Here is a 17,565-nt window from a genome sequence, read left to right as displayed (position 1 = left end):
TTTTTTTTTTTTTTTTTTTTTTTAATGTGCTAGGGGTTTAGCTTTGAAAAACTTGGGTGCTTATATTTAACAGAAAGTAATAAGGGAAAATTTCATATTACATTTGACACTCTTGGTAAGAAAATTAAATATTTTAAGATTTTTAGGAGATTTTTTTCTGACTTCCATTCTTTTAGAAGTATTTATAAAGTCTTTGTCTCTAAATAAAGTAGAACATAATTAAGAAGTGTTTTTCCATTTAAAACTTATCATTGTACTAAATACTATGGGAGAGTTATACTAAAAATATCACTTGAGAGCTTGTTAGAAATGCAGAAGCTCAGGTCCTGCCTGACCTACTTGAGCTGAATCTGCATTTAAACAAGATTCCTGGGTGATTTGAAAGCACAGTAAAGTTTAGGTAGCCCTTAGAACACAAAATCCAGGCTTGAAATGTTCTCAACACATAGAAATGATAAATGCTAATGGTGATGGATATGCTAAATGTCCGGATGGTTTGGCTGTGTCCCCACCCAAATCTCATCTTTGATTGTAGCTCCCGTAGTTCCCATGTGTCATGGGAGGGAAATCTTTCCTGTGCTATTATGATAGTGAGTAAGTCTCATGAGATCTGATGGTTTTATAAATGAGAGTTCTCCCGCACAAGCTCTCTGTTGCTTGCTGCCATGTAAAATGTGACTTTGCTCCTCATTTCCCTTTGCCATGATTGTGAGGCCTCATCAGCTATGCTGAACTGTGAATCAGTTAAACCTCTTTCCTTTATAAATTACCTAGTCTCAGGTATGTCTTTATTAGCATCTTGAGAACAGACTAATACATGTGACTTGATCATTACACAGCCTATGAATATTACAAAATATCACATGTGCTCCATAAATATGTACAAATATTTTGCATTAATTAAAAAAGATAAGCCAATTGCAATTGCTAATTTTTTTTCTGAGATAAAGGTTATATAGGTATGTTTTTTAAAAAAGCATTTTTTTGTTGGTGGGGGGTTGGGACAGGGTCTCTCCCTGTCATCCAGGCTGGAGTACAGTGGCACAATCTCAGCTCACTTCATCCTCTGCCTCCCAGGCTCAAGCAGTTCTTGTGAGTGGCTGAGGCTACAGGCATATGCCATCATGCCCTGCTAATTTTTGTATTATTTGTAGAGAAGGTGTTTCACCATGTTTGCCAGGCTGGTCTCAAACTCCTGGCCTCAAGTGATCTGCCTGCCTTGGCCTCCCAAAGTGTTGGGATTGCAGATGTGAGCCACCACACCCAGCCAAAAGCATTATTCTTAAGCAGTATATATACTGAAATATATACTAACAAAAATGATATCATGTCTGTGATTTGCTTCAAGATAATGATAGAAGGGTTAAGAGTCACTGGGGTTGTCAATGAAGAAGATTGAAATGTGTTGATAATTGTTGGAGTTGGATTTATCTGACAGATTAAAAAAAAAATTTATTAGAGGTGGGGTTTCACTCTGTTGCCCAGGCTGGTCTTGAACTCCTATCCTCAACTGATCTGCCTGCTTCGGCCTCCGAAAGTGCTGGGATTACATGAGCCACTGTGCCCAACCTATTTGACAGATCTTTTAATTTTCGTACATAGTTGAAAATTTCCATAAAAATGTATATGTGTTTATGTGTTTACACATGTATATGTTAGGGGGAGGGAAGATGGTGGGATGCAAGGTTAATTGGTTGATATTTTAATAGATTTGTATATTACAGAAATGCTGTATATTCTTTATGTCATTCCGTCTCCCCCAGACACTTTGAACAATAACTTATAAAATTGTTTCTGACTTCTGTGTTTAAGAAATCTGCTTCAATTTGCGTAACCCAGATTTTCCAAAATTTGACCACTTAACACCTCTTAATATTTTGTAAAACATTGTTTCTAAGGGACTCACCAGAAAAAGAGATCGCTGTGGACAGTGCTTGAAGAAGGATGTGAGGCTTAAAAATAGAAGTAGAAAAAGAGGTAGAGTTGGGTGAAGTAAGAATGGGGGGAGATTTTAAGTTGACTTTGTCAGCGTTGGACTCAGTTTTATGCCTTAGTGAGGTGATTTTACTTGATTTTAGATAATGACCTTCTTTGTTGCCTAAGAGATTTGTAGCTTTTGGTCTCCAGAAGTGTTCTGTAACTGAGTTAATTGAAATATTGGAAAACTGTATGTGTTGGGTGTAGTAATTGGCCCTAAGTGCTGTCTGAAGCAAGACACCAATGAATTTTCAATTGACTTTACAGCAAAAATTGTTCACTGTCACTTGATATTAAATAAATCTCTTTGTACTGTTAGGGGATGTTGTTTTTATGCATCAGAAAACTTTTTCAGAGGGACTTGTCATTGTGAATTGCTATCAGTTGGGATGGGATTATCTTGTATTTTGTGCACTTTAATAAGACATAATTAAGAAACAAGCAATCACAATGTATAATTGAATATAGTAAAATCCGATTTAAAAGTGTAATGTAGATTTGGTTATGCTTTGAGTGAAGCCACGTCTTATGTGATTATATAGTGATACAAATCTCCAACATTTCTTTAATGTGTAATTTTTTTTAAACATTAAACTCAAAATTCTGAATAACTCAGAATCATGATGAGGGTCTCTTATTTTTATAATTCACTGGGAGCATATGTAGGCTGTTCATCATATACACAATATTCAGCTGAGAATAATATGCTTGGAAGACCTATTTCTTAACTTGTTTCTTTAGTGTTTATATTCTTCCCTATCTCTTTTCTTCTTCAGTTTGTACTTTGATTCTATTCATACTTAAGACTGTCTTCCGTTTCCCTGACGACATAATAGGTATATGGTGCTGTCAGGCATTTCTTAGATTGGCTGTTTCGTATTTTAAAGGCAAAGAGAACCTGACTGTCACACTGTGAAATTAAGGCTGAATAGATCTAATAACATAACCTAATGTCTTCTGGTTAAAAGCAATTTGGAAAAGAAAACAGGATTTATGTTGTAAAGAATCACATCTGCTTTAGACTCTTTTTTTCTTACATTGGGATCAGTAGCAACAGGAATATTATGTTCTGGAAAGATCAGTAAGCTAATAATTCACTTTTTTTCCATCTTGGAGTGAGGTTTTATGTTGTAAAGAATCACATCAGCTGTAGACATTTTTTCTTGCATTGGGATCAGTAGCAACAGGAATATTATGTTCTGGAAAGATCAGTAAGCTAATAATTTTTTTTTGTCCATCTTGGAGTGAGGTTCTGAAACTAGTCTTCAGCATTTGTTGAAAGTTTATACTTAGTTTTTGCCTTATGATAATGTCTTAGAATATTTTGTAAATAAATCAGGATGACTCCCTCTCTAGTACTCTTTCCATTATGCAGTTTAAGAAATTTCATTTGGGCCAAGATTGCATCACTGCACTCTAGCCTGAGCGACAGAGCTAGACTGTCTCAAAAAAAAAAAAAAGAAAAAAAAAAAATCAAATCTCATTGGAATTGCCCCAACAAGAGAGACGGTAGTGCTGATTGGGCGGTTCACGTGCTTGATGAGTAGAAAAGGCAGGGATTCAGTGACATAGTTGATCCAGTTAGGTGCCCATTTTGAGTACTTTTAAGAATGGGAGGGGTCACTGTGGAGATTTGATTCTTATTGGAGATGTGCTCTGTAGAGCTGTTGCTCCCTGATAAGTGATTTTTGGATATGTGAAGCTCTACTTGTAATTAGTTTTTCTGAGTTGCTTGAAGGGATTTCCATTAATTGTTTTGTTAATCTTTATTATTCCTGGAGGAGAGGTCACTGGATGCCAACAAGTAATGTCCTTAGTAGACCATTAAGCCCATTAACTGTTTTCAGATGGCATGACTTAGTGCTAATTATTCTGCAGGTGTCGCCAAAATTCAGGTGTATTACATTAAATATTTCTTATAGCCGGTTAATTAGTTTAGTTATCTGGGGCTGTATGAGGCAGCTAATTCTTGTAGATTTGCCAAGAGTCTGTGTTGCTTATGACTAAGGAGAGTGACTGATAACATCTATCTTGAGACATTAACCAACCAAAATAACACTGCCTGTGTTTTAAAGTGTGGTGTATTAGTCTGCTTGGGCTGCCATAACAAAACACCAAAGACTGGGTGGCTAAACCAATAGACATGTATTTTCTCATAGTTCTGGAAGCTGCAAGTTCAAGATCAAGATCAGCTCATCAGGGCTGGTTTCCAGGGAAGCCTCTCACCCTGCTTGTAGATGGCTTCTTTGTTCTGCTGTCACATGGCCTTTGCTGTGTAAGTGAGTGGAGAGGGCTTCTCCTTCCACTTCCTTTCTTCAAAGGATGTCAGTCCTTTTGGATTAAGGCCCACCCTTATGACCTCACTTAACCTTTGTTACCTTCTTTGTAGGCAGTGTATCCAAATACAATAACAGTGAGAGTCAGGGATTCAGCATTTGAATTTTGGAAGGACACAGTTCAGTTCATGACAGGTGGTACCCTGGGGACTCTTATTACTTTGATAAAATATCCTAAACTGCTTCTAGAGTGACAATCTGTCATCACCTACAGGTAGTCTTGAGGCTCAGACAAGAGCCCTGGTCAGGCTGTTAATTTTTCACAATTGCTTGTTAATCTTCATGCATTTCTGGCTTATAATATTAAAGTTAATGAAACATAATTTGATCTATTTAGTCCTGTATTTCCCTAAATTCTAGCCTTAAATTAAAATGAATTGTTGGAAAACTTTATACTTGGGCTATGTTCAGTCAAAATCTCGGCCTGGGTTGAGTTTTAATGTTATGCTCTTGAAGGAACTTATAAGAAATGGCCATGTTTCAGAAGATTGTTAAGGACATATTTTACTATATTAGGTCTTCTGTGCTTTTTAAGTGAAAGATTTCTTTTAGAATTTAGGACTAGTTTAAAATTTACTTCCTTAGAGGAACTGGAGTCCCTATTTTTGAGAATGAGAGTTATATCATGTGATGTATCTCCTTTTGTCTGGGCTGCTAGGAAGCTCAGATTTAATTTGGGGGCTCACTTCCTATTAACTGTGCTTGCCCATATGATCCGCATAGTCGTGTTTTACATTTGTTTGGTGTTGTTTAGCCCTGCATCTCTTTAGTCCCACTTTCTCCTTTGTATTTGACTTTTTATTATTTATATTCTTTTACAAACCATCTCATATCTTTTTGGGGAAGAGATGGGATATAATTAAAATGAAACTTGAATGTAGATCTTGTTATTCAGTTTCACCATTAAATACAGGTTGAAAAGTTTTCAGTTTTTGGCTGGGTGTTCACCCCCAAGTAGCTTCATAGGACACTCAGAGTAAAAGCCCACAAAGTTGTGCCTGGTCTGGCTCCGAGTTTTCTCCTTGATTCATTTCCTATCACTGTCACTCTTCGTCAAGTCTCTAAAGCCACATTGACCTCCTTCCCATCTCATATTCCTTGAGCAGGCTAAACACACTGGTTTCAGGGTCTGTTCTCTCGAATCAGCTTCCCAGAGAGTGCCCTTTCTCTCTCACTTCCTAGTTAGCTGTATTCAAATGCTATGTTTATCTGAGAGGCCCTCCCTGACCTCCTTATGTGAAGTAGCCTCCCTCCTTGCCTGCTGCGGCTTTTGTGTAGCTGCTGCTTCCCAGCTCCCCTCACTAGAATATAAGCTTCATGAGGGAGGAATTGGTTTTGTTCATTGCTGTATGTATCTCTGGCCCCTTAGAACGGTGCCTGGTAAGTAATAGATACTTAGTGAATATTTGTTGAATGAATAAGTGAATTAAATAGGGTCACGAGTAACTGTCATTTGTTCTTTTCTGCAGATTTTTGTGCTTGCATTTCATGTGAGACAATTCAGTTGCAATTGTTTCTTAAGACTGAGAACCGTCCTCCATGACCTCTCCAGATCTTTCATCGCACTGCTGCTCATTAATTAGCTTTTACTAAGCACTTAATGTACCCAGGCACTGTAAGAATATAAAGAAAAGATCTGATCTCAGCTCAGAAATAAATATCCTCAGGAACTTTAGAAAGGGGTAGGCTTCAGGGGATTTGGGCTAACAGTGTTGTGATTGATAGATTATTTATTTTGTTCCTGATAATATATCAGCCAACACTTCTGTCACACTTTATATTTTCAAAACGCAGTCACGTATTTCTCTAGTCCCTAAAACATCCTGGTGAGGCAGGTATTCTTATTATCTTACCTGTTTTACAAATCAAAAAACAGACACAGAAAAGTTAAGTCACTTACTGAAGGTCAGACAGCTTGAAAGTTGCAGAGCTCTATTTGAATCTGGGTTTTTAAAAAATTCCAGAACCTGTGTTCCTTTAATGTGTATGCAGATGGCTCTTGTTTGATGTACTTGATGAGGTAATAAGAGACTTTTCTGGTGTATTCCTAATGGTAGTATTCTAGATTTGGGTTTTTCCTTTTGCATCCTTTTATTCCACTTGAGTGGAATGCTTTGGTGACTGACCTTATTTTCACAGATGTGCTTTTTCCTTTATTTGATCTTTCTTTTGTCTTTAAGAATAATACTGACTTTTATGTGTTTTCTCCTATCTGGACTCCATTACTCTATTAAGTCCAAAGTGAAAGCAAAATTGCTCCACAGAAGGAACCAGGGATGGTGACTGGTTATTTTCCTTTCAAAACATTTGATCGATTACACTGAAATACAGAAGCTAGTATGAAAACAGGAAACAGACAAATTCAGCTTTAGATCTCTAATTATTTACCCTGGGTTTTAATGCTTGTTTATGGGACTCACTTGGAGCTCACGATTGTGAATCCACTAGAACTTTGAAAAGTATCTGTCCTTACTAGATGCTGTTAACAGTAACTTAACATGTTACCGTGGTCGTTTTAGCCCTTTATGTAAACAAATTCCTTCCTGGGGATTAATTAGTCATGGTTAAGATGTAATTCATCATGCAAAATACCAGAGCTGTCTTAGTGAAAAATTCTTAATGATCCAGAAATGTCTTTGTGTCCGGCTTAACTGGAATCTAGTTTATTCTTTTATGTTCCTCCATGAACTTGACAATGGTTTTTAAGTCATAATCGTTTTGAGATGGGAATGGAAAAAAAATCTAGAGTGATTCAATAACTTGAATACATCTTGGGTTGGCAACGTTATACCATTTGTCCTTTGATCATGTCTTTTATTTAGCTCATGCTTTTGAATCTTGTCCAGACTCAAGACTGTTATTACTGAAAAAGCTGCTTGGTGCTCTCTTTTCATCTCTAGCTGTCTGCTGTTCTCTTTACCTATGAACTGTGACTTGATGAGAGTACAGTCCTGTAGCTCAGAAGCTGAAGGCAGGAAAGATAGGATTTTGTAACATGTATAGTAGAAAGAGCATGGATTTCAGAGTCAAATATACTTAGCTTTAATTTCAACTCTGATATTAACCGTGTGCATTTGTGTAAGTTACTTTACCTCTCTGAGCCTCTGATTCCTTATCTGTAAAAAGACAGGTGATAATATTTTATTATACTAGACTGCTTTGAGTATTGTCTTAGATTAATTATGCAAAATAACCACTGTATTGCCTGGTGTATTATAGACACTCAGTAGTTTGTATCTTGTGCCTCACTTTCACCGTCCTTTCCAAACATGTATGACACAAGGATGCATGTAAATTTCTGCATTTAGTTTTAAAATTTGACAGGTAGAGGATGAGTGAGGATGAGTGAGAGCTGACGTGTCAGCACGTACTGTCAAAGGGATCTCAGATAATTTTTGTACTATATTTTAAAAAATGCAATGTAGTTTTAGGCTAAATTATTAGAAATATAGTGTTCATGTTCTGCAACATAAAACCTCTTTCCATTTGGAAGTATGTTGTGTTCACTTCTGAGCACATCTGAGAGGCAGATTAGTGAAGCCAAGAAGAGTCATACGGCCCAGGTTTGAGGTCAGACTCTGCTCCTTAAAGACTGTGCCTTGAATAAAAAACTCAGTCTCTTTATTTCTACAAAGTATGGTACTGATATGGTTTGCCTGGATCCACATTTCATCTTGAATTTTAACTCCCACAGTTCCCACATGTTGTGGGAGCAACTCAGTAGGAGGTGATTGAATTATGGGGGTGGGTCTCTCCTGTACTGCATTTTTCTCTTGATAGTGAATGGGTCTCATGAGATCTGATGGTTTTAAAAGGGGTAGTTTCCCTGTACAAGCTCTCTTCTCTTGTCTGCTGCCACATGAGACGTTCCATTTACCTTCTGTCATGATTATGAGACCCCAGCCACATGGAATTGTCAGTCCAGTAAACCTCATTCTTTTGTAAATTGCCCCCCTCAGGTATGTTTTTAGCAGCAGCATGAAAACAGACTAATACAGGTACCTACCTCATAAGGTTGTTTCGAATACATGAATTATTATGTGTAAGCCACTTAGATTAATGCCTGGCACATAGTTCTATGTGAGTGTTACCTGTTTTTGAGGTGATTTCAGAGGAAAGGAAGAAGGATGGTGGGCTGCTGGAAGTCATGGTGTGGAAGAAACAGTTGAAGAAATTGGAGGTGTTTAACCCGAGAAAGAACTATTGGGAGTCCTTTACCATTTAAAGGGAAATTGTATGAAAGAAAGAATAGACATTTTTATATTACAGAAAAAGATGGGACTAGGATCAATGGGTAGAAATTATAAAGAGGCTGATTTTATTTTATTTTAACAGAAGGCTTTATAATAAGCAGAGCTGTTCAAAATTGCAGTGAATTGCTTTGTGAGCTGATAGAGCTCTGCATTGCACAGAGGCTTAGAAGGCTGAAGAGAAGTTCATGACTTGACTGGCAGGGTGAGCTCAATGACAAGTGTTCTCTTCTGCCCTGCTGTCTGTTCAGGTTAAGGGACTAGTGATAATCCCACCCTGAAATTTGCTGGGATTTGCTAGCATGCATGAGAACTTTCTCCTAGAATTAGTCAGCTCTTTCATGCTTTTATGGTCTATGATTTATTCATTTTTATTGAATATTTATCTCAAACAAATATTTATTGTCCGAGACATTGTATTTCTGTTCTCATATTGCAGAAAAGAAAACAGAGCTTGGAAATGAATATTCACTGCCTACTGTTGCTTGGCACCATGCATTCGATCCTTGAAGGAACCCAATGACTTTACCACAGGTCTCTTGTGTTTCTGAAGTTCTCGTGAGCCAAGCACCAATTGCCCTTTGTTTTAGATTATCTTGCCAAGGACATTTGTTTAGCAAACAGCTTTGGAAGACAGAGATAGTCCCTCCCTCCAGAACAAGGGGCAGGTGTGTTTCCAGTCCAGTCTCTGAGCCTAGGTTCAGTTTTCTGAGCTCAGGGTTCTTCTCCAGGAGCTGCCTGTGTGGGCAGGCTTCTCTTTGGGCCCATCTGCCTAACCCCGGTGGGACTTGGGGGTAAGGGGAACTGAGGTGAACATGCTGTACTTTCTCCACTTGCTGTGCTGTGGGTGTGATCAAGTCTTGAGGAGTTTAGGAGCTCCAGGAGTTTTGTGTCCTCTGCCAGCATCTGTGAAACTGTGGCTACCCTCTTAGCTTGCGAGTAGGATAAAATCTCAGCCTTCATCATTCTTGACATGAAGGAGGAATAAAGTGAGAATCGGAGAATTTAAACCTAATGGCCAGAGTTAAGTTATCTAGTATTTGGGGATGGTGGGGTTTTAACTTTTGTCTTCAGAAGATGTACTTTTTATTATATTATGGAAAAACACTGTTGCCTTTGCTGCTGCTATTACTACTGTTACTACTAGAGCAATAATAGCTAATGGTGACAACCAACATTTGTTGAGTGCTAATGACATTCCAGGCTTTGTTTGATCTAATTTAATTCTCACTAACAACCCTGTGTGGAAGGTATCATAGTATTTCCACTTCATAGATGAGCAGAATAAGGTGCCATTACCAAGGTCATGAGTAGTCAATATGGTGGAGCCACGATTCTCACCCTGGCAGCTTTACTCTGCCTGAAGAGACCCCACTCTGTAGCTGTTATGAGCGCAATCTGAAAGCAGACCAACCTGAGTTTTAAATCCCCATGCTATTCCTAACCTTCGTTGTGTGAGGTGGTGCAAATTAATTTAACCTCTTCAAATCTCAGCTGTTTCATTGGTAAAAAGAGGGGAGGGAATAATAACAGGACTTACTCCAAAGGCCTGATATGGGGATTAAACATACATTCTATAAAATGTGCAACACAGCTGGCTCTTGGCAGCTAGTAAGCCTCTCTAAATATTAGAGACTATTATTATTTTTATTATCCTTGCTGCCTTCCTTTTCTCTAATTAAAAAAAAAAGCTCTAACGGTTTTGCCCTCTGAGTTCTATACTGTAATTACTTTTCACTAAAGACAAAATGTTACTCATCCCAGTTTACGTCAAGAGGATACATTTCGAATGTGGGCCAAACCTGGCACAGGATATTTCTTAACATAAATATTTTCTTGAAAAAAGGAAAATAGGAGGCAGAACCCCCTGTAGACCCAATTTACTCTCTAATCTTCATTTTAGTAACCCTTTCTATTCCCTAAATAACTCCTAATGATACAGTAATGCATTAACAGTGACAGCTGCTGCCAGCGAAGGTGTCCTCTCTGGGCCTGACATTTTCCTTAATGGTAATTCTAACTAGTTAAGGTAAACAATGTGAAATGTTTGGCATATTTTTTTTCACAAATGGTAGTGGAGCGGAAATCATGAAAAGCCTTGTAAAGATGGCAAACTGATCTAGTGTAGCTTTGACAATTCCGTGACTGCTGTTACAAGGGGAAATAATAGAGTTAAACAGCTAGGAACTCTTACCTTTGGGACAGTTGATAAATTGAAGGCATTTTCTGATTGTGCTTTACTTTAGATTAACAGCCTGGAAGTTTTCAGATTTAAAGAGCAAAGTTGTGTATCATTGAAACAAGAAGAAGACATGATACATGCTAAGCTGCTCTGTACCCAAATATTGCAGGTAATCTTGGTAGCTCTATCTTTGAAGCCCAGTTTCGCTTACATTCCCCACTCTGATTTACTCTAATAGTCTAGCACTTGGGTGGTATTCTATACCTGCAAGAAACTTTGGAAGTAGTCTCGTTCAGGGGCACCAGTTTGCAGATGAGGAAACGGGATCTCTCATGTAAAGGCTTTAAATCAAGTCTTGCAGTATCCAGTAGTGTTGCTTTCCTGAGCATCCCATACTGTCCTTAGTGGCTTTTGCCTTTCCCTCCATTGCCTTTGTTCCTGCCCTCCCCCACCCCTATTCGTGATATAGCTGATCTTTTAGCACCCCTAACACCTAACAAAAATAATTGTAAAATTCTTTTTGGAAGTTAGATTGAAGTCAAAGACTGCTTTGAATTTCCCTATAAATTGGAAAAGAAATTTTGTATATTGTGTTGCTCATGAGTTAAGATCGTTTGCTCTAAATGACAGTTCAGAGTAGATTGTTGTACAGTATTTTGCCTGCAAATATCTGGAAGTGGATATGTGATTGATTTGCTGACAGACCATCTCTGAAAGCAGTTCTAATGATGGACTTATAATTGATGGCATCCGTCATAGAACCTAAAATATCCCCCTCCCTAAATTAAAAAAGATAAATGAAATAAACTAGGCTGAATGTATAAGCTGACAAATCTGAGGGAATTTAATGAAACTCTAAATTACCACAGCCAACAGATAAGAGGAAAAGGTTCTTTTGTTACTGATTACAATACTAAATTAAAAAAAATTTTCCGAGAAAGATAGAGGAAACAAAGATCTGTGGTCCACGTATCAAACGAAGTTATTGAAATATTTTTAATAAGTATATCTATCTCATTCTCTGCTTATTGTTGATTCATATCAATCTTGTTAGTGCTGTTTGAAGATGAGTGAGTGCAGGAACCGTCCGGTAGGATAGCTTGGCTGACTGCTATTGTAAGAGATTTTAGAATTAATATGACCTTATTTCCAGATTGCTGGGGGCTCCATACCAAATTCAGGTCATTCAAATGAGCTGTTTGGAAGGTGCTTCCTCATTGTATTTTATCAGTTACTGTGCTTTCAGCTATGTATGAAAGAAGAGCAATTGAAAACGACTTAAACAATGGATATTTATTATCTCCCCTAAGAAGTCCTGAGGGTAAGGCAGCTGCAGGGCTGGCTGCTTTGGTGGCCAAGGACATAGTGGTAGCTTGGCATTCCTCTTGGCTTTTCCTTCCATAGTTGTAACATGGTTGAAGTGTCTTGCGTATCTTACCTTTGTACAGTGATATCTAGGGTTAGGAAAGGGACCTTTTCTTGTTATTATTCTTGCAGAAAATTGTTCCTAGTACTTCCTTAGGTCTATCTCATTGACCAGACTTGTCACTGATAAGGAGAATGGAATTATTAGGAATTACAACAGTTCACTCAAATCAAGAGTTACCCAGTCTCTTGAACAGTTCATTCCTGCCCGCTGTCTGATTAAAATCAGTTCTAGTGCCCATGACACAGGTGAAGAGAAGGGTGCCTTGGATAGGCAACAACAAATCCACTTAGATGGGCTATTGGAATTAACCGTGGAGGAAGTTTTCTGTTTTCTTTTGGTAACTTATTTCATTTCCCATTTAGTAAGATGAATGTGCTAGCATCTGGACTAAGTCAGCTTTCTTTTGCATTTTACTTTAAGTTTACTCAGCTTGATCTACTCTCTGCCTTCACCAGGACTCTGTCTACTAGTGACGATGTCGAAGACAGGGAAAATGAGAAGGGCCGCCTTGAAGAAGCCTACGAGAAATGTGACCGTGACCTGGATGAATTGATCGTGCAGCACTACACAGAATTGACGACAGCCATTCGCACATACCAGAGCATCACAGAGCGCATCACTAACTCCCGAAATAAAATAAAGCAGGTATTCCTCCTTTCTTCTTGTCTGGTGATGGCAGCACTTCCTGTCAGTATAGGTGTTACAGCTTGGAGAGGAGCCATAGTAGTGGCTAATGGTTCTTAACAATTGATTCAAAATGCCACTTTTCTGCAGGTATCTGGAAAGCCTGGCTGGGAAAGATCACAGAAGGCATCCTCGACTGACTTCTCCTCTCCCCTGTATCTTATCCTTGGTTCTGCCATTACTTCTCACTGCATTGTGATGGCCTCCCCTTGCTTGTGTCTTATAATCCATCCCTGACAAACTAGGAGGCGTATTGGCCATCGTATTCTCCTTTCTCATTCTAGCAATTATTCTTGTACTTCACATGTCTAAACAACAAAGCATAATATTCTGACTGTTGAGTCAATGCCTGTTCTGAATCTTAATGGCCAACCTGTTTACACTGAAATGAATTGGAGGGCAGCCAACTGAATACCCTTTTATCAGAATCCAAACCACATAAGAGGGTATATCTCCGACACTGAAGTTGGTTGTGATTTGTCTGCAATTATCATGGATTCTTGGTATGTTTTGTGAAGTGAAGAAAATTTAACCTACAAATTATTTAAAAATATAATGAAATGTTTATGAAAACAATTTTTTTTTAAAAAAAAAATAGAAATGGAGCCTTGATCTGTTGCCCTGTCTGGAGTGCAGTGGTGCCTCACTAAAGCCTTGAACTCCTGGGCTCAAGCAGTCCTCCTGCCTCAGTCTCCCAAAGTGCTGCGATTATAGGTGTGACCCATCATGCCTGGCTAAAAACCAAAATTCTTGAATATCATGCTTTAGTTGTGACTAGTGTGTATTAAATTTTATTTTGTAATTTTCTTTTCATGTTTTGGAACAGTTTCTTATTTTTTATTCTTGTTATCTTTTTTCCTTTTTCTCCTCTTTCTTCTCTTCTTTCCCCCCCATTCTTTCTCTCTCTCTCTCTCTCTCTCTCTCTCTCTTCTCCCACCCCTCCTTGTTCCTTCCCTGTACTATGTCTTTAGTACCTAAGGGATAAAATGGGTTTGTAAGGAATATTTTCGTAATTGGCCAGAGGATGAACTGATCAAATAAGGGTTATGTACTGTAACACTGAAGTTATGTGGTTCTCAGTTGTGTATTTTGAGATCACTCCTTTAATACCTTTTGGTACTAGCCTGTGATAAATAACAATGATTGCTACCACTTATGAACACTGATTCTTCGCAAGGCCTGATTATGTCTAATTATCTCTCAATGAATTTGGAATTTGAACTCTGGTCTCCCTTATTCTAAAGCCTTTGCTGCTGGTTTTCAGGCATTTTTAAAGCAACAGAAACCTTTTTTTTTTTTTTTTTTTAAACTATGATATTTTGCAGAATACCAGCATATCAGACATTAAGAGAGGCAGTGCTCTCCTCTTATTTGGTTTTGGGGTGAGAGGTCCAAAGCTTCATGCTTGATCCCCCCCTACCATTGTGGGACTTAGGGATGCATGGTTTAAAATTAGCTGCCCTGTGCTATGAGACTGGTTAGGGGACTGCCTGGCCTGTATCTGCCCAGGAATAGCTGTGCATATGGCATCTTCATGTTTTCTTTTCTGTCCATTAAACCTTACATTATGATTTTGTAAGCAGATACATCAATTATGCTTCTACAAATACTGATGATATGTGACTTTCAGCTTCAAAGAGTCTAGTTCCAGAATTAGTATGCTCTTAACCTTTTTGGGAGCCATGTGTTTACCCTCTTTACATTTTAAAATTAACTGGGCATTCTTTTTGTTTTTTTGAGATGGAGTTTTGCTCTTGTTGCCCAGGCTGAGGTGCAATAGCATGATCTCGGCTTACCGCAACTTCCGCCTCCTGGGTTCAAGCAATTCTCCTGCCTCAGCCTCCTGAGTAGCTGGGATTACAGGCAAACACGCCATGCCTGGCTATAACTGGGCATTTTTGAAAGGAATACTGTAATTCTTTGCCTTTACAAGTGCTGAGTTCATCCTATGGATTTATCTGTGAAACTAGGTAAAGCTATAGGTCACTTGCTCTAGATTTAAAGCAAACTGTAGTCCATTTTGACCCAACATTCTAAGCTCAAGAGGGGTCAGACCATAAATGTATAGAGCTGCCGACCTTCTTTCTGGCTTTGCCTCGGGTAATCACAGCAAAGATGAAGGACCTCATGGTATTTGTGTTTTCTGATTAGTCTGGTTGACTGAAAGGACTTTGTCCTAATCTCATGGGAAGCACCAGCAGTGATTTCTGCTTTGCTTCCTGTCACTCTGAGTCGATAGCATCTTTGCCGCAAACAAAGAATGTTTGCCTGATATTGAAAAAGAGCCTTGTCTTGATCATTTCACATTTGTTTTAGTAGCCACATTTCTTACCAGCCTCATTTTCAGTATGCCAGAGTTTTGAGCAAAAGAAAATAACAAAACTTTATTATATCTGATAGTTGTCAAGAAAGTAAATGCTATATTATTCTGGGTTATGAATTAGCTTCAATATTGGGAAGAGACAGGGTCAAAGCTCTTTTCAAAAGAGCCTTTAATAATTGATTAATGTGAAAATAAAAGTGTTGGGGGACAATGAAAATGAATTTGTTTTTGTTGCATAATTTGACAATTTTGTACCATGACAGTCCATTTCTTATCACCAAGGAGACACTGATGGTTTTCTCACTAATCTTTTCCTGTCATTTTTGGTTTTTAATTGCACTTAGGATTATATATGAAATACAGGTATGCATTTTTTTAAAGTGAAAACATGGATGATTCAGTAACAATTGGGCTACGTTATCTCAGAGCCCAGCAAGATGCTGAGAATGTGTAGATCTGAGTTGAAATTTTCTTTCTCTTCTCTGCCAGATGAATAAGGATTCATGCAGCAAGTATTTGTCTAGTGGCTGCTACATTGCTGGTTATGTTTTAGGTGCTAGGACTGCACGAGTGGGAAACAGCAGTTCCTGTCCTCATGGAGCTTATGTGCAAATGAGAGGATAGAAAACAAACAAATAGATAATGTTTAACAACATGTATGTAGTGTCTGTGTATCTAGTGTCTGCTTTGTGCTGAGGATTGTTCTGATTTTAGGGTATGGAAGTGAAGAAAACACAAACATTTCTGTCCTTGTGGAGTTTACATTCTAATCAGGGGAGACAGACTCCAGACTGTAAATGAATATGTAAGTAAAGTGTGTTAAAGCGGTTGGTAAGAAGTGCTACACAGACACCCACACCCCCCCCACCCCCACCACCCTTCACCCTCACCCTGCAAGGAAGGGAGACTAGGCGTTGCCGTTTTAGCTGGGTTGGACAGAAAAGGCTTCACTGAGTTCCCATGTGAGCCAACACCTAAAGGAGGTTAGGGAGAGTGTCAGGAAGAACACTCCAGGAAGAAAGGAAGCAGGTGCCCAGGTCCTAAGGCAGGGGCATGATTGGAGGTTTGGAGCAGCAACAGCAACGTGGTTGGCGAGCTGAAGCAAATTGAGGCATGGGGAGAGATGGCAGGAGAGAGATGAGAGAGCTGGGGCATGTGGTGTGGAGTGGTGGATGGGTGGGTGGAAGTCACGTAGGGTCTTGTAGGTCACTGGAAAGACATTGATTTTTAACTCTTGAGTATAAGGGGAAAAATGATTGTTGTAAGGTTTTGGGCACAGGAATGACATGATGTGGTTAACATTTTAAAAGGCCCACTCCAGCTGCTGTGCTGGAAGTAGATTTCAGTGGGAACCAAGGCAGATGAAGATGTTCATATTTGTGCATTGTCACCTTTTAAAGCTTGAGACCACAAAACGGTTTATGCTTCCCATTTGAGACAGGGTCTCTCTCCACCACCCAGGCTGGAGTGCAGGAGCATCATCATGAATCACTGTAGCCTCAACCTCCCAGGCTCAGGTGATCCTCTTGCCTCAGCCTCCTGAATATTTGGGACCATAGGTGCGTTCCATCAAGCCTGGCTAATTTTTTTGATTTTTTTTTTTTTTTGCAGAGACTTTTACAGATTTTTTTTTTCTCCCTGTGTTGCCCATGTTGGTCTCAAACTCATGGCCTCAAATGATCCCCTGCCTTGGCCTCTCAGAGTGCTGGGATTACAGGTGTGAGCCACTGTGCCTGGCCTACACGTCTCATTTTTTAACATTACTTTTATACATTGATTTATATTATATTGGTAGAGTCTATGCTTTTGAGGATACATATGAGCTGACATATGGATTTAACTTTCTTTTCTGATAGTCGAAGCTTTTCTTTAAAAAATTACTTCTTTCTTTTCCTTCCTTCCTTCTCTCCTTCCCTGCCTCTCTGTCTCTGTCTCTTTCCTTCCTTCCTTCCGTCCGTCCGTCTCTGTTGTCTGGGCTGGAGTGTTGTGGTGCCATCATAGCTCTTTGCAGCCTCAAACTCCTAGACTCAAGGGATCCTCCTGCCTCAGCCTCTTGAGTAGCTGGGATTACAGGCGCTTGCCACCACGCCTAGCTAATTAAATTTTTTTTTTTTTCTTTTTTTTTTTTACAGAGACTAGGTCTCATGGAAGGCTCATAAGCTCAGCCTTGATACCATGTACAATTGATCAGATCAAGTAATGTGGACAATAAGCAGAATAACTGGGCATTTGTATTACTTTTGAATGCATTGTAAAATTTCTCAAAATGAGATGTTATTGCATTGGAAAACCTCCAATTCCATAGGTTCTGCCAATGTCTCTCGTAATTACGATCAGCTTATTATAGCAGCAGCACCAAAATAGATGGATGTGAGTTGATACAA

At 38.8% G+C, this 17,565-nt stretch overlaps 1 protein-coding gene across 4 annotated transcripts in view; it reads left to right on the top strand.

Moving 5' to 3' along the window:
* The window catches only part of EXOC4 (exocyst complex component 4), an 805,456-nt gene that overhangs the window by 9,434 nt on the left and 778,457 nt on the right, over positions 1-17,565 (top strand). For all 4 annotated transcript variants that reach the window (XM_032275643.1, XM_032275644.1, XM_032275645.1 and 1 more), the window contains exon 2: positions 12,630-12,819. In XM_032275643.1, coding sequence (XP_032131534.1) covers positions 12,630-12,819 — 190 coding nt within the window. The remainder of the gene's footprint in view (positions 1-12,629; positions 12,820-17,565) is intronic.

Source organism: Sapajus apella, unplaced genomic scaffold (assembly GCF_009761245.1).
Source record: "Sapajus apella isolate SASKATOON/1434 unplaced genomic scaffold, GSC_monkey_1.0 scaffold7, whole genome shotgun sequence".
NCBI classification, from domain to species: Eukaryota; Metazoa; Chordata; class Mammalia; order Primates; family Cebidae; genus Sapajus; species Sapajus apella.
The sequence above is the reverse complement of the archived record's forward strand: the minus strand, read 5'-3'. Positions and strand labels throughout refer to the sequence as shown.